General features: G+C 38.8%; 1 protein-coding gene across 4 annotated transcripts in view; it reads left to right on the plus strand.

The window, feature by feature from the left end:
* LOC139958720 (uncharacterized) overlaps nt 1–7,563 on the plus strand; it is a 41,136-nt gene extending 33,573 nt beyond the window's left edge. For all 4 annotated transcript variants that reach the window (XM_071956013.1, XM_071956015.1, XM_071956014.1 and 1 more), the window contains 3 exons: nt 2,230–2,423; nt 3,263–3,422; nt 4,969–7,563. In XM_071956013.1, the coding sequence (XP_071812114.1) occupies nt 2,230–2,423; nt 3,263–3,422; nt 4,969–5,623 (1,009 nt within the window). In that variant the 3' untranslated portion in view covers nt 5,624–7,563. The remainder of the gene's footprint in view (nt 1–2,229; nt 2,424–3,262; nt 3,423–4,968) is intronic.
* Nucleotides 7,564–16,456: the final 8,893 nt, after the last annotated feature.

The raw sequence follows: 16,456 nt of genomic DNA on the forward strand, positions 1-16,456 counted from the left end.
CGTATTATTTCTATGATAAGAGAGCCAGTGAAGCAAAGAGCACAAGATACAACCTTTAGTGACTTTGTCAAAAAAAGGATGAGACTTCCAAATCCCTTCTGGAAAATTGGAAATGTTTAAGATTTCCATTGTGTGCTTGATCGATCCAGGAAGGAAGGAAAACTGAAGAAGGTTTGTTTAAGGTGCACCACTAAAGGTTACTGATAACAATGGTAAACTCAGTGAGTAGAAATCTACAGCGGGTTTGGTAGAGGTCAAATGTTAATTTGAGATCAAAATGTGGAAACCCTGCAAGAAACTTCATTTCTCAAAATGGGACACATTGTGGGATTCGGAGCTCAATTTCCTCCGCGATTATTGCGCATCGTAAGTTTATGTAGCAAAAACTGGGTCTGAAATGTATACGAGAAATGTTGCCTCAGCGGCCCATCAATAAGAAATGTGCCCCCGTGCTTAACTATTGTATGTTCCCATTCCTGCAATTGCTGTATATAGTATACATTGGCGCAGATGCTATGAAAGGCGGTTGTTAATATCCTCAAGATATTCTTAATATCCTTAATCCATTCTTAATGTACCAGTTTTCTCTTTTGGGTTTTGGATGTAGGGTCTGAAGCTACAGGACCTTGGGAGGAGCTATGGGTAGTGGAAGGGTAGAGGAGGGGAGGGAAGGGGATGGAGGGGAAGGGGTGTATTGAGGGTGGTATGAACTTGCAAGGGTTGGAAAAGGTCTCCTTGATTTCAAAATCAATCTTTCAGCACGTTTCTCCCTATGCTAATCTGTCGTTCATGTTTTGAGTCGAAAACTTTCATTGAAGGAATCAAAACAGAGCTTCCTTGGATTCAATAGGAACAATGTTAACACAGCACAGCAGGTGTGGTTGTGAACATTAAACACAATTGCTGTGCAAGGTAAATACACCAAGGTATTTCCTCTTTCCTTGATCTGAAGCTGTTGATTAACCCCTCACTCTCGGGTGAAAGTGCTGATCGTTTTCTCCGTAATCCAATTTGAAAATAACATTCGTGTTCAAACAGCTCTTTCAGTCTGGTTTGATCAAGTTCTTCCAATGCCTGAACATCAAAGTACAGTAGGCTACTCCAATCAAATCGAAGTAGAAATGAGTGACGTTTTTGAAGGTTCCTGATTTGATTCTTTTGTTTATTTTTGATATAAATCTTGTTCCGAAAGTGTCTCGCTGGCAAAATGTGACAAGCTAATGGCATCATTTATGATGAACTTGCCTACTAACCTATATATATATGTGTATGTATGTTTATATATGTATGTTTATATATGTATGTTTACATATATATATATATATATATATATATATACTGATAATTAATCAAACTGAAACATCCTCTAACATCAATGTGCACACACCAATGACTGTCATGACATTCTTGATCATCTTTTTCAGTTTTAATTGGCTCCCTAGCTACAATAACATTATTTTGCTGAAGTAATTTTTTTTTGGTACAGGAAGTAGCCCTACTGCAAATCAATAAGCCAATTATATTGTTGTTCATCAACAAGTCAATGCAACTCAGACTCAATGTGACTTAATGTACATGTAAACACCCAAACCCCTGGATTTGGACAGTACGATTGAAACAAAATTTATGCCTTTTAGAAATTGCTAGAAGTTTTATCGAAAAGTAATTTTTCTGGTCTGTCTGGAACTCCAGATTATATCCAGATATTGAGGTGGTTTTGAAAAGTAGATAATATAAATATTTCATTGAGGAAAAAAAGACATTAAAGGTTTGCAGTAAAATGCTGGTTGAACATCAAACAAAAAAAAAATAAAAAAATAAAAAAAAATAAAAAAAAAATAAAAATGCTGGTTGAAGTTGGAGTATATATGAATTATGAATGACCAGTTGTGGACTAATTTCTAGCTTAACATGAATGACCATTATTTATTAGTTATGAATAATTTCTAGCTTCATATTTGGTGCAAATTAATATTGATGACCTGTTAAAGTTAGCCAATGGATACTTTTGGATGGTATTTCCTTCATACTGCAATCTTTTATGTTTAAATTCACTGGTTCGGTAGAAGAATTAGTTCAAGACTTTTGAGTAAATAATTATTGCTGAATGCTTTTCATGCATTTTTTTGGTTCTTAATACAATGCTAAATTCTGAATCTAGACTACTTCTACGATTGATTTTCTCATTTCAATAATTCTTTTTGTCCTCTCCTCTCTTGATTCTTGCAGTAAAGCAGATGTGAATGCTCAGAACGCCAACCACGACACACCCCTGCATCTCGCAGCCTACCGAGGATACTACCAAATATGTCTCCTGCTACTAGCGTACAACGCCAGTCTGAATCTAAAAAACTTCAAGGGCAAAACACCCTGTCAAGAGGCCATGGAAGCAGGACACACGAAAATTGTGAAAATACTTGCAAGTAAGTACCGGCAGGATATCGATAGCGGTCGGACGAATCAATTATCACAGTCAAACTTTGCACAGAGTATTACAAATGGCATTTATAACTCTACCTGACAGAATATTGCTTAATACTCAGAAGTTCTTAACCACCACTATAAATTGGGGATTTCCATCGGAAATTCCAGATTGCTATATTGAGTGCATTATAGCTTAGCTTCTGTAGTATTTTAAAGAGGGGTTTAAAGACTTTTCTTCTTAACTAGCGACCTTTGATGCATACAGTATGCTTTCCATATGCTTTTCCAATAGATATTTGACTGCTCATCATCAGATATCAGGTTTATAGGAAACTGATATTTTTAGTATATTCGAAGATCCCCAAAAGTCTCCAATGATATCTATATTAATTGCACTGTAACTTTTGGTCATGAATTGACTAAAAAAAGCCATCTTGGAAAACCCTTAGTGCCTTAGAGGAAGAGTCCTATATGTGGGATTAAAAGTCATTGATTTGAATCCTGTCATATGGAAGAGAAACCCGTCGCTCTTTTTCAAAATATGTTTATAACGTCATGGTCAGTTTTCTGTTTGTCATTCATTGACATGCCTTTCTATAATGCAAAATTAGTGTTATAGTTCTGACCAGGGTAATAGCAATTCAAGAAGCGAAAATATATATAAGCCTAAATTTAAACAAGTAAAATGTGAGTTTGTGGGTACATTCGGTCTCTCTAGCAGCTTTGATTAGGCAACTATATTATGTATGAAAACATGTCGTCAGGTAAAACTTGCTCGTCGATCAGCAGGAAATAAATTCTGCTCTGAACTTGACAACTTTTCTTCTCCCATCAACAGACAACAATAAGGGTGGAACGTTTCCTCTGGAGAACAAAACTATAGGAGACGTCTATCGTAACAAATTCTCTGCAGAAAACGGGGAGAGGGGTGACGTGCAGTATTCATATGAGCGTCAACTGAGTGACCAGCAATATTCAGAGAGGACACCTGACATAAGGTGAGCAGTGTGGGTTACAGGAGGAGTACTATTACAGGAGTGTAACAGGGGTACAAAAGGAGTGTAACGTGGGAACAAAAGGAGTGAAATGTGGGTACAAAAGGAGTGAAATGTGGGTACAAAAGGAGTGCGACATGGGTACAACAGGAGTGCAACGTGGGTACAAAAGGAGTGTAACATGGGTACAACAGGAGTGTTACATGGGTACAAAAGGGAGTGCAACATGGGTACAAAAGGAGTGTTACATGGGTACAAAAGGGAGTGTAATGTGGGTACAACAGGAGTGCAACATGGGTACAACAGGAGTGCGACATGGGTACAACAGGAGTGCAACGTGGGTACAACAGGAGTGTAACGTGGGAACGAAAGGAGTGCAACGTGGGTACAACAGGAGTGTAACGTGGGTACAAAAGGAAGGCAACAGGGGTACAAAAGGGGGTCAACATGGGTATTTAAGGAGTGTAACAGGTAGATCAATTCAACAGGGTAACATGAAACACAAGCTTATCAGCATGCCAGTGGTCCATCTGCTTTTAAAACGTTTTAACAAGTTTTTGGTTATTTGGGATGGTTTTTTGGCCCCGATTAATACTGAATCAACTTAATGGTTGGTTATCTCATGTAGCTGGTAACCTTTCATGACATTCTAAGGGGGGGAAAGAAAAAACCCCAAATCATTCCCTGATTGTCACCCTCCTATTATACCAATCAGTACATTTATAAAACTTCCTGTTAACACATCAGGGTCTGGCGAATGCAAATACAGACTATATATAGGAAATCAAGTCATTTCCTTACAGTATGTCTGGTATTTTGTTATAAGCTAATAAATATGATATTGTATAGCTGACATTTGTCTTCACCTGTGCAGGCAACAACTCTGTCAGTTACGTCTAAGTTTCCCGTATTCAGCATGATTGTTAAAAATTAATTCTGCCACATGTCACAATTAGCTCATGAATTTTCATTGTACGCCTTTTAGTTGGTGACACCATTCATGCCAGCCAAGTTTATTTCCTTCTTTAAGGCCTAAAATTGATCTCATCTGTGTGTGACATTCTATGCCGTTTCTGTTGCGGACATACGGACAGACAGATAGACTTTACTGACATTATAGGTCATTGTCAACAACAACAAGACTGCATAATGTTTATGATAGATTTAGTATTAACTAAGAACAAAGTGTCTAATTTTCTCAAAGACATTTGTTTGGCTGTTTGACATTCTAGAATAGAAAGAAAGAAAGAAATTGGATATACTTTTCTTTTACACAGAAATATGTTAATTTTTTTCAGCATGCGTACAAACATAGATAACAAACTTGTCGCTATCAGTTCCCTTAGGTTTCTTGAATTGACCATTGGTGAGAAGAAACAATGTTGATTTAGTATGTAGATGGAAGCTAGCCAGTAGTGAAAAAGATTAGAAATATGCCAAACATAACCTTACTCTCCTCCCCCCTTCCCCCGGGTCCACCCCCCCATCCTTCCAACCTCATTTTCTTTATCTCGGATGATAATCTTCTTTTCACTTTGTTTCCTTTCAGTTTGTCAACGCCCATCTTAATGGCACAGGCGACATGCGGCAACTCGGGGGGTCACCACTCGTTTCCAAATCTAAACCTGCTGACATCATTTTCTACAAACTTTAAAGAGAACTCCCCTCAGAGTTATAATCAGACGATAACCAAACTGAACAGTTACAACGGCTTCAAGTCGCCGTGCTCCAGTCATCCAGCCATGGACAGCACTGTTCTCTTCCACCTAAACCGGTGCTCCCCGGTGCCGTCTCAGAGGCCCTTGTATATCCAAGGGAGCAATCACGAAATCTATTCGAAAACGGAAGATTTAGAGTTGAAACTCGCCACCGCGGAATCGGTGAGGTCCGCTCTGGAGGAAGAGAATATATTATTACGGCGGGAGAATCTATCATTAAAAGGAGAACTATCCTCGTGTAAGTCGAGAATGGCACAGAACAACGAACAGCACGTCTCCGGGCATAGACCGGACGAGGTTAACATGGCGCAGAGAGTCATGATAACCGAGTTAAAGGAAGAATTAAAGAGCGAGCGATATCTGAGACTGGCGGCGGAATCCAGGTCGAGGCAGGCCGCCAGAGATATGTTTCTGTTACGTGGCCGACTAGACGATTTAGTATCCTCCGCCGGCCACATCCCAGGAAAGTCATTGACAAGCGATTGAAAAGCGCCATGGTGTGGTTTCGATCACCAACATTCTGACGGGTCCAATAGACAACCGCGGTGGTAGCAGCGAAGCGATAAAGATCTCTACATACCCGTCAGAGGGTCCTTGCATGGGAAGTTTGATCGTATCTAATCGAGAGAAGATGTCAAGAATGTGAGACAGAGAGAGAGAGAGAGGGAGGGAGCAATCCCTCCCGGCTAGAAGAAGCTGCTGGTCGGTCAGTTCAGATAAAAGACTTTTCTATCCAGACTTTATAGTAAACTCTACATTAAAATAGTGAGCTGGCATGCCAGGAACTGCTGACCAGGAGACACCACATTTTACTTTGTTTTGCTGCTGTTTGAATTGTCATGCTAAATTGGAAGGGACATGGTTGTTTTCAGGTTACATACTGACTTAGGCAAAAGGAGATGAAGTTTCACACATAAAAAAAATAAATAAATAAATAAACTGCAAAATTTATGAAAAGGAAAACAAATTTGAAAATTGAAGAAATAGAAAGCCAGTTAATTTAATTCTTTTCATTGATCATTTTTTTTCTTGGTGGGGGGGGGGTTGCAGGGGGCAGAGGGGGGAATTGTTGAAGTTTAAAGCATCACCTAGCTCAACCAAAGTTTTATCCAAATTTTATTTCTAAGAACTTTGTGTGCAAACTTTATTATTTAAATGGATTTATTGAACACTATTTTTTTTCCTACTAATTTACTTTGTCGAAGAGGAAACGTCTGGAGAGGGGCTTTGGGTATAGACTTTTTCTGTGCCTTTCACAGAATGGAGACTCATGTTTTTTTGATTTTTGATTATTATTATTAAGTTATTTTTTGTTGACTTTCTTTTCTGTTGTAAGTCAAATAACAAAGTCCTGAATACCTCCAGACTACGGACAAGACAAGAAACGAATGGATCTTTGTTTAAATATAGAAACTGAAAAGCATATCGGATATGTTTTTAAAACCAATTATCAATCAAATATAAATACTAAAGTGGTTTCATAATATCATATATTTCTATTTTGTTGATATTATCATGTAGAAACCAGGAAGCATTTTTTTTTGTTTTTTTAAATCAAGTACAGTTGAAACTGTCATCTGTGCGTTTCGTATTTTAACACTTGCGTGATTTTTTTCCCCGCTGATGCCGAATGAAGTGGTTGAGGATTGCCGTAAACCGTGTACGTGTTTTGTCCGCATGTCTCGGGCTTTTGATTCACAGAGCTCTTTTCTATACTTACATACATACGCTGCTGCGAAAGGGATATATTGGCAAAGCAGACATTAATCGGTAAATGACACTATTCTATAAGCTTTGATACTATCTTGTGTTTTGACATCGCATGGAGCTTAGCATTATACTGTCGTGTATACACTGTCCATGCGCACAGTATGCTTACCTCAAGAGTATTCGTTGTTTTCGGTCGATCTTAACCTTTATGCGCGTCACGTTTCAGACAAAATATTTACCCGCACTTTTGAATTTTGATAAAGTCATATAGATTTGGAGGGGATGGTTTACCGATGAGTAAGGGGGTAGGGAGGGGTAAGGGGAGGGAGGAGAAATGAGAATGAAATTAGATAGAAGTAAGGTAAGAATACAAAATAAGTTAACATAAATGGGATATGACATATTGTGTAATATAAGTATTTCTGCTCAGCATAAAGTTGGTATCTTTGTGATGAGTATATGTGTACACTGCCCAGACCAATCAAGTATTAAGGTAGCCTTTTTTCTATCGACTCTGTAGCAGACGTCGAGTAAAAACGAAACAGTCCCTAAAATATGAATTTGAACAGCTAAAAACTGGATACAAATATACAGATTGCTATGCTGTGTGTAGAATAATAGCATGACAAGCCAAAAAAAAAGCGATAAATAAAGAAAAAGCAAGGGGAGTGAGAGGGGGAAAATGGAAGGAAAATAAAGAATACAGATGTTACATATTTATGATGTTTGCTTTGTTTTTGTTCGTTGTCACACACTGGGAGCTATGATGTTCATCTCAAAGTATAAAGAGGGCGCTCTTTATCATCTGGAGGTACATCTGTGGCTTATCAAACCCTTCTTCAAAACTCATCTGTTTGAACCACTTCATGCAGAAATTCAATTTCTCTCTTTTGATTAGCAAGTAAACTAATGTACCAAAATTCAGTAACGCTTTGATGTTCGAATAACTTTTTTTTTAAATTAATCAGCATTTTAAGTTGCAAGAGAAGCGAGGGTCAAAATTAGCAAGTTCACTTTCACTTTCTAATTTTCTCAATGTTCAGACACAGTGAATGAAAAACTTACCAAAGACAAATGAGAAATCTTTGATTTTGATTCGATATGAAAATATTTCGTATCTGAAAGGTTCTTTAGATATTTGCATTCTTTGTTTAAAACAATTTCGTAAACTAAATATATGTAAATAAGTTAAAGAGAGTAAGTCAGTTGGCGATGAAGAAAGCAAGACAGCGATCAATAAGGAGAGATGTCTCCTAAAATGGGTCTGCGATGCAAGAAAAAGATTGGTTCACGTCGGAATTGCTTCGGACAATTTCGGAAAAATACCGTTTCGATGAATAATATTAACTTCAATCTAACTTGATGAAAGCCATGTGTGGATAAACGTGTAAAAGATACTGAGAGGGTGTGGGAGCGAAGAGGGGGAGGGGGAGGGGGCGGGGATATGTAGGCTGACTTTCGATCCTATGGGATATACTAACCGCACCAAAGAACAGACAGACCGACAGACAGGTTTAGCCACCGCCTCTCCCCCGCCAGACGGACTTTTGCAAACAATGGTGGTTGAGTAAAAATTTTGCAGATGCTAAAATTATTGTTTTAAATAACAGTTCTGTTTACATAGCTGAACAAATCATCATCGTCCTGTAATAGAGGGGCCCCGCCCCTCTCCCCCCCCCCCCCGGACGACAGGTTTCAACAATCGAAAAATAATGTATAAAAGGATAAGTTGAACAAAATATTACGGCTTTTTCTTGCTTCTAAATCCATTCCAATGAAGTCACCTTTGGAAGCAAGTTGTACGCCCTGTAAATCATTTTGTAACTTGAGATGATAATCGTTGCACGACCCAAACACGATGTGTGACGATTTGCATTGAGGCTCATATCCTGTTTCTCTTTTTTTTTCTTTCTTTTCTCTGTTTTAATATTCTCTGATTGTATGCTAGGCTGCTTTCAACAATTATGTATTAGTATGTGCATGGAGATAAATCAGTGGGTGGTATGTGTAAAAACCATTCATGCATTTTCTAACATTTAATGATGTACTTCCTGAACATCGCGTGCCAATATAAACGTTCGTACAAGGACACCTGCGGTCAAAACTGACATCAGGCCTAAAGGGTGCTTGACGGCACTGATGTTGAATTTGATAATCCTTCAGACACGAATTCCCCCTACATGGGGGTCAGTTTCAATGACCCCACGGCAGAATCCCCCCTTCTCTATATAAACCCTTCATTCACCTCTGGTCCTCTCATTAAGGTACAGAACCCTATACCTGAATCAGTCGTGGTAATTTTCAATTCTCACCACCCGCCTGCCCCCTACAACCACCTTTGAAATGCTGTACTCTGCAATGTGATTCAATTATTGTAACTGATGAACCACAGCTGTTTCGAGGGTAAATTTCTTAAAAATTCAAAGTGGTATAGAAATAGAACATTCACCCACAGTGATAGTGTCAAACTTATCAAATTCAATGATGTGCCTAAAGTTATCTTTTTTATTTAATCGTCATAAGAATTGATTGTTATATTTACCAGTGTTGTAACCAGTCATGTTACTGAATCGCAAGTTGCTGGTAACAGCGTTACTCGAATTAGCAATCAAAGAACAAAAATGGTATCTGACTTTATTTGAATTTGAAACAAAGATAAGGGATTTGATTAGAATTACAGGGTCAAGATACACACATAATAGAGTCAAAGATACACACATAACAGAGTCAAGCATACACATATTACAGAGTCAATGATACACACATGACAGAGTCAAGGATACACACGTAACAGAGTCAAGGATACACACATAACAGAGTCAAGGATACACACATAACAGAGTCAAGGATACACACATAACAGAGTCAAGGATACACACATAACAGAGTCAAGGATACACACATAACAGAGTCAACGATACACACACAACAGAGTCAAGGATACACATATAACAGAGTCAAGGATACACACATACCAGAGTCAAGGATACACACATAACAGAGTCAACGATACACACATACCAGAGTCAGGGATACACACATAACAGAGTCAAGGATACACACATAATAGAGTCAAGATACACATATAACAGAGTCAAGGATACACATATAACAGAGTCAAGGATACACACATAACAGAGTCAACGATACACACACAACAGAGTCAAGGATACACATATAACAGAGTCAATGATACACACATGACAGAGTCAAGGATACACACGTAACAGAGTCAAGGATACACACATAACAGAGTCAAGGATACACACATGACAGAGTCAAGGATACACACGTAACAGAGTCAAGGATACACACATAACAGAGTCAAGCATACACATATTACAGAGTCAATGATACACACATGACAGAGTCAAGGATACACACGTAACAGAGTCAAGGATACACACATAACAGAGTCAAGGATACACACATGACAGAGTCAAGGATACACACGTAACAGAGTCAAGGATACACACATAACAGAGTCAAGGATACACACATAACAGAGTCAACGATACACACACAACAGAGTCAAGGATACACATATAACAGAGTCAAGGATACACACATACCAGAGTCAAGGATACACACATAACAGAGTCAACGATACACACATACCAGAGTCAGGGATACACACATAACAGAGTCAAGGATACACACATAATAGAGTCAAGATACACATATAACAGAGTCAAGGATACACATATAACAGAGTCAAGGATACACACATAACAGAGTCAACGATACACACACAACAGAGTCAAGGATACACATATAACAGAGTCAAGGATACACACATACCAGAGTCAAGGATACACACATAACAGAGTCAACGATACACACACAACAGAGTCAAGGATACACATATAACAGAGTCAAGGATACACACATACCAGAGTCAAGGATACACACATAACAGAGTCAAGGATACACACATAACAGAGTCAACGATACACACACAACAGAGTCAAGGATACACATATAACAGAGTCAAGGATACACACATACCAGAGTCAAGGATACACACATAACAGAGTCAACGATACACACATACCAGAGTCAGGGATACACACATAACAGAGTCAAAGATACACACATAACAGAGTCAAGGATACATACATAACAGAGTCAAGGATACACACATAACAAAGTCAAGGATACACACATAACAGAGTCAAGCATACACATATAACAGAGTCAATGATACACACATGACAGAGTCACGCATACACACCCAACAGGGGGAATTCCGCGAGACCGAAGTCCCGGGGACCTTTTCTAGTTTCGGTCTCGCGGACCTTTTTTAAATTTCGGTCTCGCGGACCTTCGGTCTCGCGGACCTTTTTTAAATTTCGGTCTCGCGGACCTTTTTTAATTTCGGTCTCGCGGACCTTCGGTCTCGTGGCCTGTAACCACACAACAGAGTCAAGGATACACATATAACAGAGTCAAGGAAACACACATACCACAGTCAAGGAAACACACATAACAGAGTCAACGATACACACATACCAGAGTCAGGGATACGCACATAACAGAGTCAAGGATACACACATAACTGAGTCAAGGATATACACGTAGCAGTGTCAAGGATACACACATAACAGAGTCAAGGATACACACATAACAGAGTCAAGGATACACACATACCAGAGTCAAGGATACACACATAACAGAGTCAACGATACACACATAGCAGAGTCAGGGATATACACACATAACAGAGTCAAGGATACACACATAATAGAGTCAAGATACACACATAACAGAGTCAAGCGATTACCCAGGTTGTCTGGCAGCATCGAGAGAAATCATCGGGATGACTGCAAAAACATAACGAAGTCGCACGTAGTGATGGCGCTATATCACAAAGCATTTAGTCTCGCCGACTGATCAAAATTTGATACTATTGCAGAGCAAATATCGAAGCACAATGTATGGTGGGATGTCGGCGCATCTAGCTGTAAGGTTTGGAGACTTGGGCGAGGTAGGAAGGAGGAGTGAAATGGGAAGGAGGGGTGGTAGACGGGTGGGGTTGTCCAGAATTCTAACGGAACTTATATGCGAATATGAGACTTCAGTGAGATCTTTCTACTGCTGAGCGCTTGGCTACCCCGTCTGTAAATTCAGCCAGCGGTGCAAAGTATTGTCTCTCCGAGAGGACTGTATAAAGATAACTAAAGAAGATGCTTGTTAGATAGGGCAACTTTTTCAATAAATATAAGATTCCAAATTTTAGTTAACTTAATTGGAAGCCACCAGACGTGAAAGTTGTAATCCATAATGCGGGCTTCTCTCACATTCTTAGTCGTAAAAAGAACTGCCTTATTATTATTATAACTATTATTATTACAATGAGTATTATAGGATACTTTCCATTAATACAAAAGGGAACTTATAATTTATGAAAAGGAGCACTTTAGATATTTTCTCTTCTTGGCACTATCGCCTTGCACTACGCAACAGTTACCTCGACACAGTTTTGATATTGTGATGGAGGTGAGGGGAGAGGTAGGTCAGGTGACTCAGATCAATGTTAAATGGCGTTGGAATTACCCTCTGCGGCAGCAATACGCCCTCATATGGACCATCGTTGGGAAATAATTTAGTCCATATCTCCACCTCCCCGGCCCCACCACGGCCTACTCATGGCAATTCTTTATGGCGCACTTCATTTGTTTCTTTGAGAGATTATTTAACTTGATATAGTAACAAAATACCACTTCATTGAGAAACAAGATAGTACCCAAGTGTCTACTCATGTACATTACAAACCTGGGTTTAGGAGTGGCTCCAGGGGTTAGGGTGGGATGGGGTAGGGTGTGGTGTGTACACCCCTTTCTCGATCTCAGAAAAAGAAGTCATTGTTAGTACAACATTACTTTATTGACCTTATTGTTGACTTTAAGGCATTGAAGACTCGCCCCCACCAGCTTTAAAAGTTAACTTTCCCTTGCTTGCAAGTGAAGTTATTCTCTTGTCGCTACAAAATGCAGACAGTAATGAAACGTGATACCTTGTTATCTTTAGCTGGACCTGAGATGTCCATCGCTGTATCGTATGTACACTGTGCTGTGGGTATTGACCGCAGCTGTGTGTACTGACTGTACACTAGTGTCTAATTACCGACGGTAGCAAGCTGTGTGTGTATTTTCTTAACACTTCTATTTTTAACATTACATATTTTTTTAACACTTCTGTTACACCTCATTCGAAATTAGGTCAGACTACCGGCATTAGACGTTTCTTTTTTGCGCGAGTCTTCACACCCTTTAATCTACAGCCTAAATATGGCTCAAAATGTACTACGTCACGACCAATCTTTTATTTCATTTGTTTTCTGGGGCAGGATCCTCCCGACCCGTATTCGGCTTCACATAGAAGTCGACTTCAACGACCCGAGGCCAAACTCATCCTGCATCTTCCGCTATAGGATTATACAAATTCGATCTATAAAAGAATAAAACTACAAGTATTTTCCCTCTTATTCAAACCACTACATGATCAAATGTTCGGTTGTAAATGATTGGAATTTACTATCGATTAATCCTAAAACTAAGTCCCACGGCAAAGCCTGTATAACGAAGCCATATCAAAATCCCAATTGCAAACCAAAAGTTGACCCTCGTTAACACGCAAGGACAAATTCGATCGCGTGATAACAAACAAAAAAGGCCTAATGATTGAGCAAACTGTAAGATAGGCGAAAAAGTCAAACGTTTCCCCGCAGAAAAATAGATGTTCGAAATGCGGGTTGATGCAATTGCATGTATTACCATGAATAACTTAAATGGAATTATTAGAACTGAGGAGATGAATGCATTTATTAAAGTCTGCTTTCTCGTAATTTGGTTTGGTTTACCGTACACGATAATCCCCCCCCCCCCCCACACACACACACATGCGCACGTACACACCCACACACATGCATGCAGGGTCAGAACCTCCAGGATAGTAAGTTTTCATGTTTTAATAGTATTTTCTAGACTGCTGAAATTTGGAGCAATACTAATAAACTTAAAACCTTATACCGGAGTTAAGTCATCTTGATAACAAGGCGCTTGGGTTAGGTGAGAATACCCTATTTATTTAGGTGCAACCACTTTATGTTAAAAGATGACTTCCGGTACAAACTTAATGTTTGATGTGTTCTAGACTGTAAAAAGACTGACGGCAATAGTACCGGTGGACACATGGACATAGAAGGCAGTGGTGTGGAGGTGGGGTGGGGGTGGGGGGAGGTGGGGTTCGTAGTTATTATACTCTTCCATTAGTTTTAAGCTCACTCCACTTATCAAATGGACAATTGTAAATGTAGTGTATTAAATACCCCCCTCCCCCCCCCTTCGTTTGGTGGAGCATAAACTTCTTTAATAGAAACTTTCTTATGTGAACTGTGTCACTGTTACAACCTTTAATACACGGACTTATTTTAAAACCGGGACTGATTATTTTTCTAAGCTGACTCTAACCCCCAAAATCCCAACCGAAATAGTTAGAGACTGGTGTAAATATTTAATTCCCTGTCGCCAGTTTTTTTTTTAAAGCTTATCTGGCATGTTTTGTTTTTTAGTAATGATGATCCTTTTGAGGAAATAGAAATGAACCTGGTAGTTTAAGCTCTCGACTGAACAAACGATAGGTTTCGATCTTGTGAACTAAGGGGGTTTTTCGGTAAATTTACTGGGCATTGTTATCAAAATAAATCCAGGTGACCAGACTTGGACTACTCCAACCGGCTAGATTGATCCGTATTTAAATTGATTCATTATAATGATATATATATACTTATAAAATTCGAATAAGGTCACATCGGATTCAGGGAACAGGGGAGGGGGGTCCAGTGATTCAGGGTTACGATGACAGGGTACGAAGAAGGGTCTCAAGGATAAAATGAAAATGATGTGATAAAGTGAAGATAAATAAACATATACACCGAGTGGATCACGAGAAACAAACTTGAGATCACCTCTGCAGTCATTAACTTATGACCATCGATCCCAGAAAATACACACACAGCTTGCTATACTGTCGGTAATTAGACACTTGTGTACAGTCGATACATGCAGCTACGGTCAATACCCACAACACAGTGTACATAGCAGCGATGGACATCTCAGGTCTAGATAAAAGATAACAAGGTATCACGTTTCATTACTGTCTGCATTTTGTAGTGACACGAAAAAGCTTCACTTTCAAGCAACGGAAAGTTAACTTCTTTTTTTTCAGAGGGCGGCTCGCGGTATAGGGCGAGTGTTTAATGCCTTTAAAGTGGATAGCTGTCATTTAAGAGAAAGAAAATGAAAATGAAAAGGGTATGCCCCTAATTTTATATTCACTATACTGTTATTAGGAGAGATCAAATGCGCCCTATGATATACTTTGCTTTTATGTACCGGGTATATTTCACACGTATTATAACAACGCACATTTATGAATTTCAATTTAATAAAGGTATAAAGACCGCATAGGGCGGAGTGTATCTGTCAAAGGTTGATTAGAGCCATTGTATGTCTACGCCCACATGTTAACCAACAAACCCCCTTTTTGTAGTACACTGAAAAGAAACAAAACAAAAATGTGCAGTAGACCTACTTCATTATACTGCCAAGGCTGTTGAATGATGATGGCAATTTCTTTTGTGTTTAATTAGACTATAGATATGACAAGAACACAAAAGATATTCATGCTTGAATATTTCATAACAGACTATACCATGGACGGTACTGTCAAAGCTATCCATCGAAATAGCCAAAATCGAGTGTATAAGGATAAGGAAATAACCCATACACAGTCCTGTAGTATTTTGTATGAACGTATATTAAAATGACGTTATTATATGATGTCTAGCAAGCAATGAACTTTGCAGTTTATGACAACAACATCATCAGTCCCGAATCTTTTATGCAAAGTATAGATACTCTCTGTCCATCTATATCATGTGAGCCTTATGCAGAAACTAAACCGACTTTCGTTTCCAAACGTCTGTTCTGACTGCAATATACTGGAACGAACTATATATGCTACAGTAAAATGTCTGTTCGTCTGTAAATTATTTTTGTCTGACTGTAAAATTGTACATTGCAAACGTAATTATCTGCTTCCAATGCAACGAGGCGTTAACTATCTAGTCTTGAATAGCTTCAGGGAAAGTCCCGACAACAGTATAAAATCTGTAGGTGTTCTCGTATTTATGTCGATCTTGCCAATAACAATCAACATACGAAGAAGAAGAAGAAAAAACATGGAGGGGTTTAGGAAATTGAATTTCAGACTGTCTCGACAGACATCAATACCACCATGTTTTTGGAAAATCGTTTGAAATGTGTTATCGATCGTAAATAATGCTCAAGTAGGCATCCGGTAGATTGCAAGAAAATAATGCAAACGATTAAAAGGACGTCGGTTAGTACACTATATATGCTACTCAAAGTATAGCGTGACTCAGCCTGATGCTTAATAACCATTGCTAATGGAGCAGTATATGGAAATATATATGCCATAACTTTACACATAATTATGTAATGCTGAATATTATAATACAGGTATAGACCCAGATGGGCTGCTATAATAACGTAGCTATGCGAAATTCATGGATAATAACAGGGA

Source organism: Apostichopus japonicus, chromosome 18 (assembly GCF_037975245.1).
Source record: "Apostichopus japonicus isolate 1M-3 chromosome 18, ASM3797524v1, whole genome shotgun sequence".
Classification (NCBI taxonomy): domain Eukaryota; kingdom Metazoa; phylum Echinodermata; class Holothuroidea; order Aspidochirotida; family Stichopodidae; genus Apostichopus; species Apostichopus japonicus.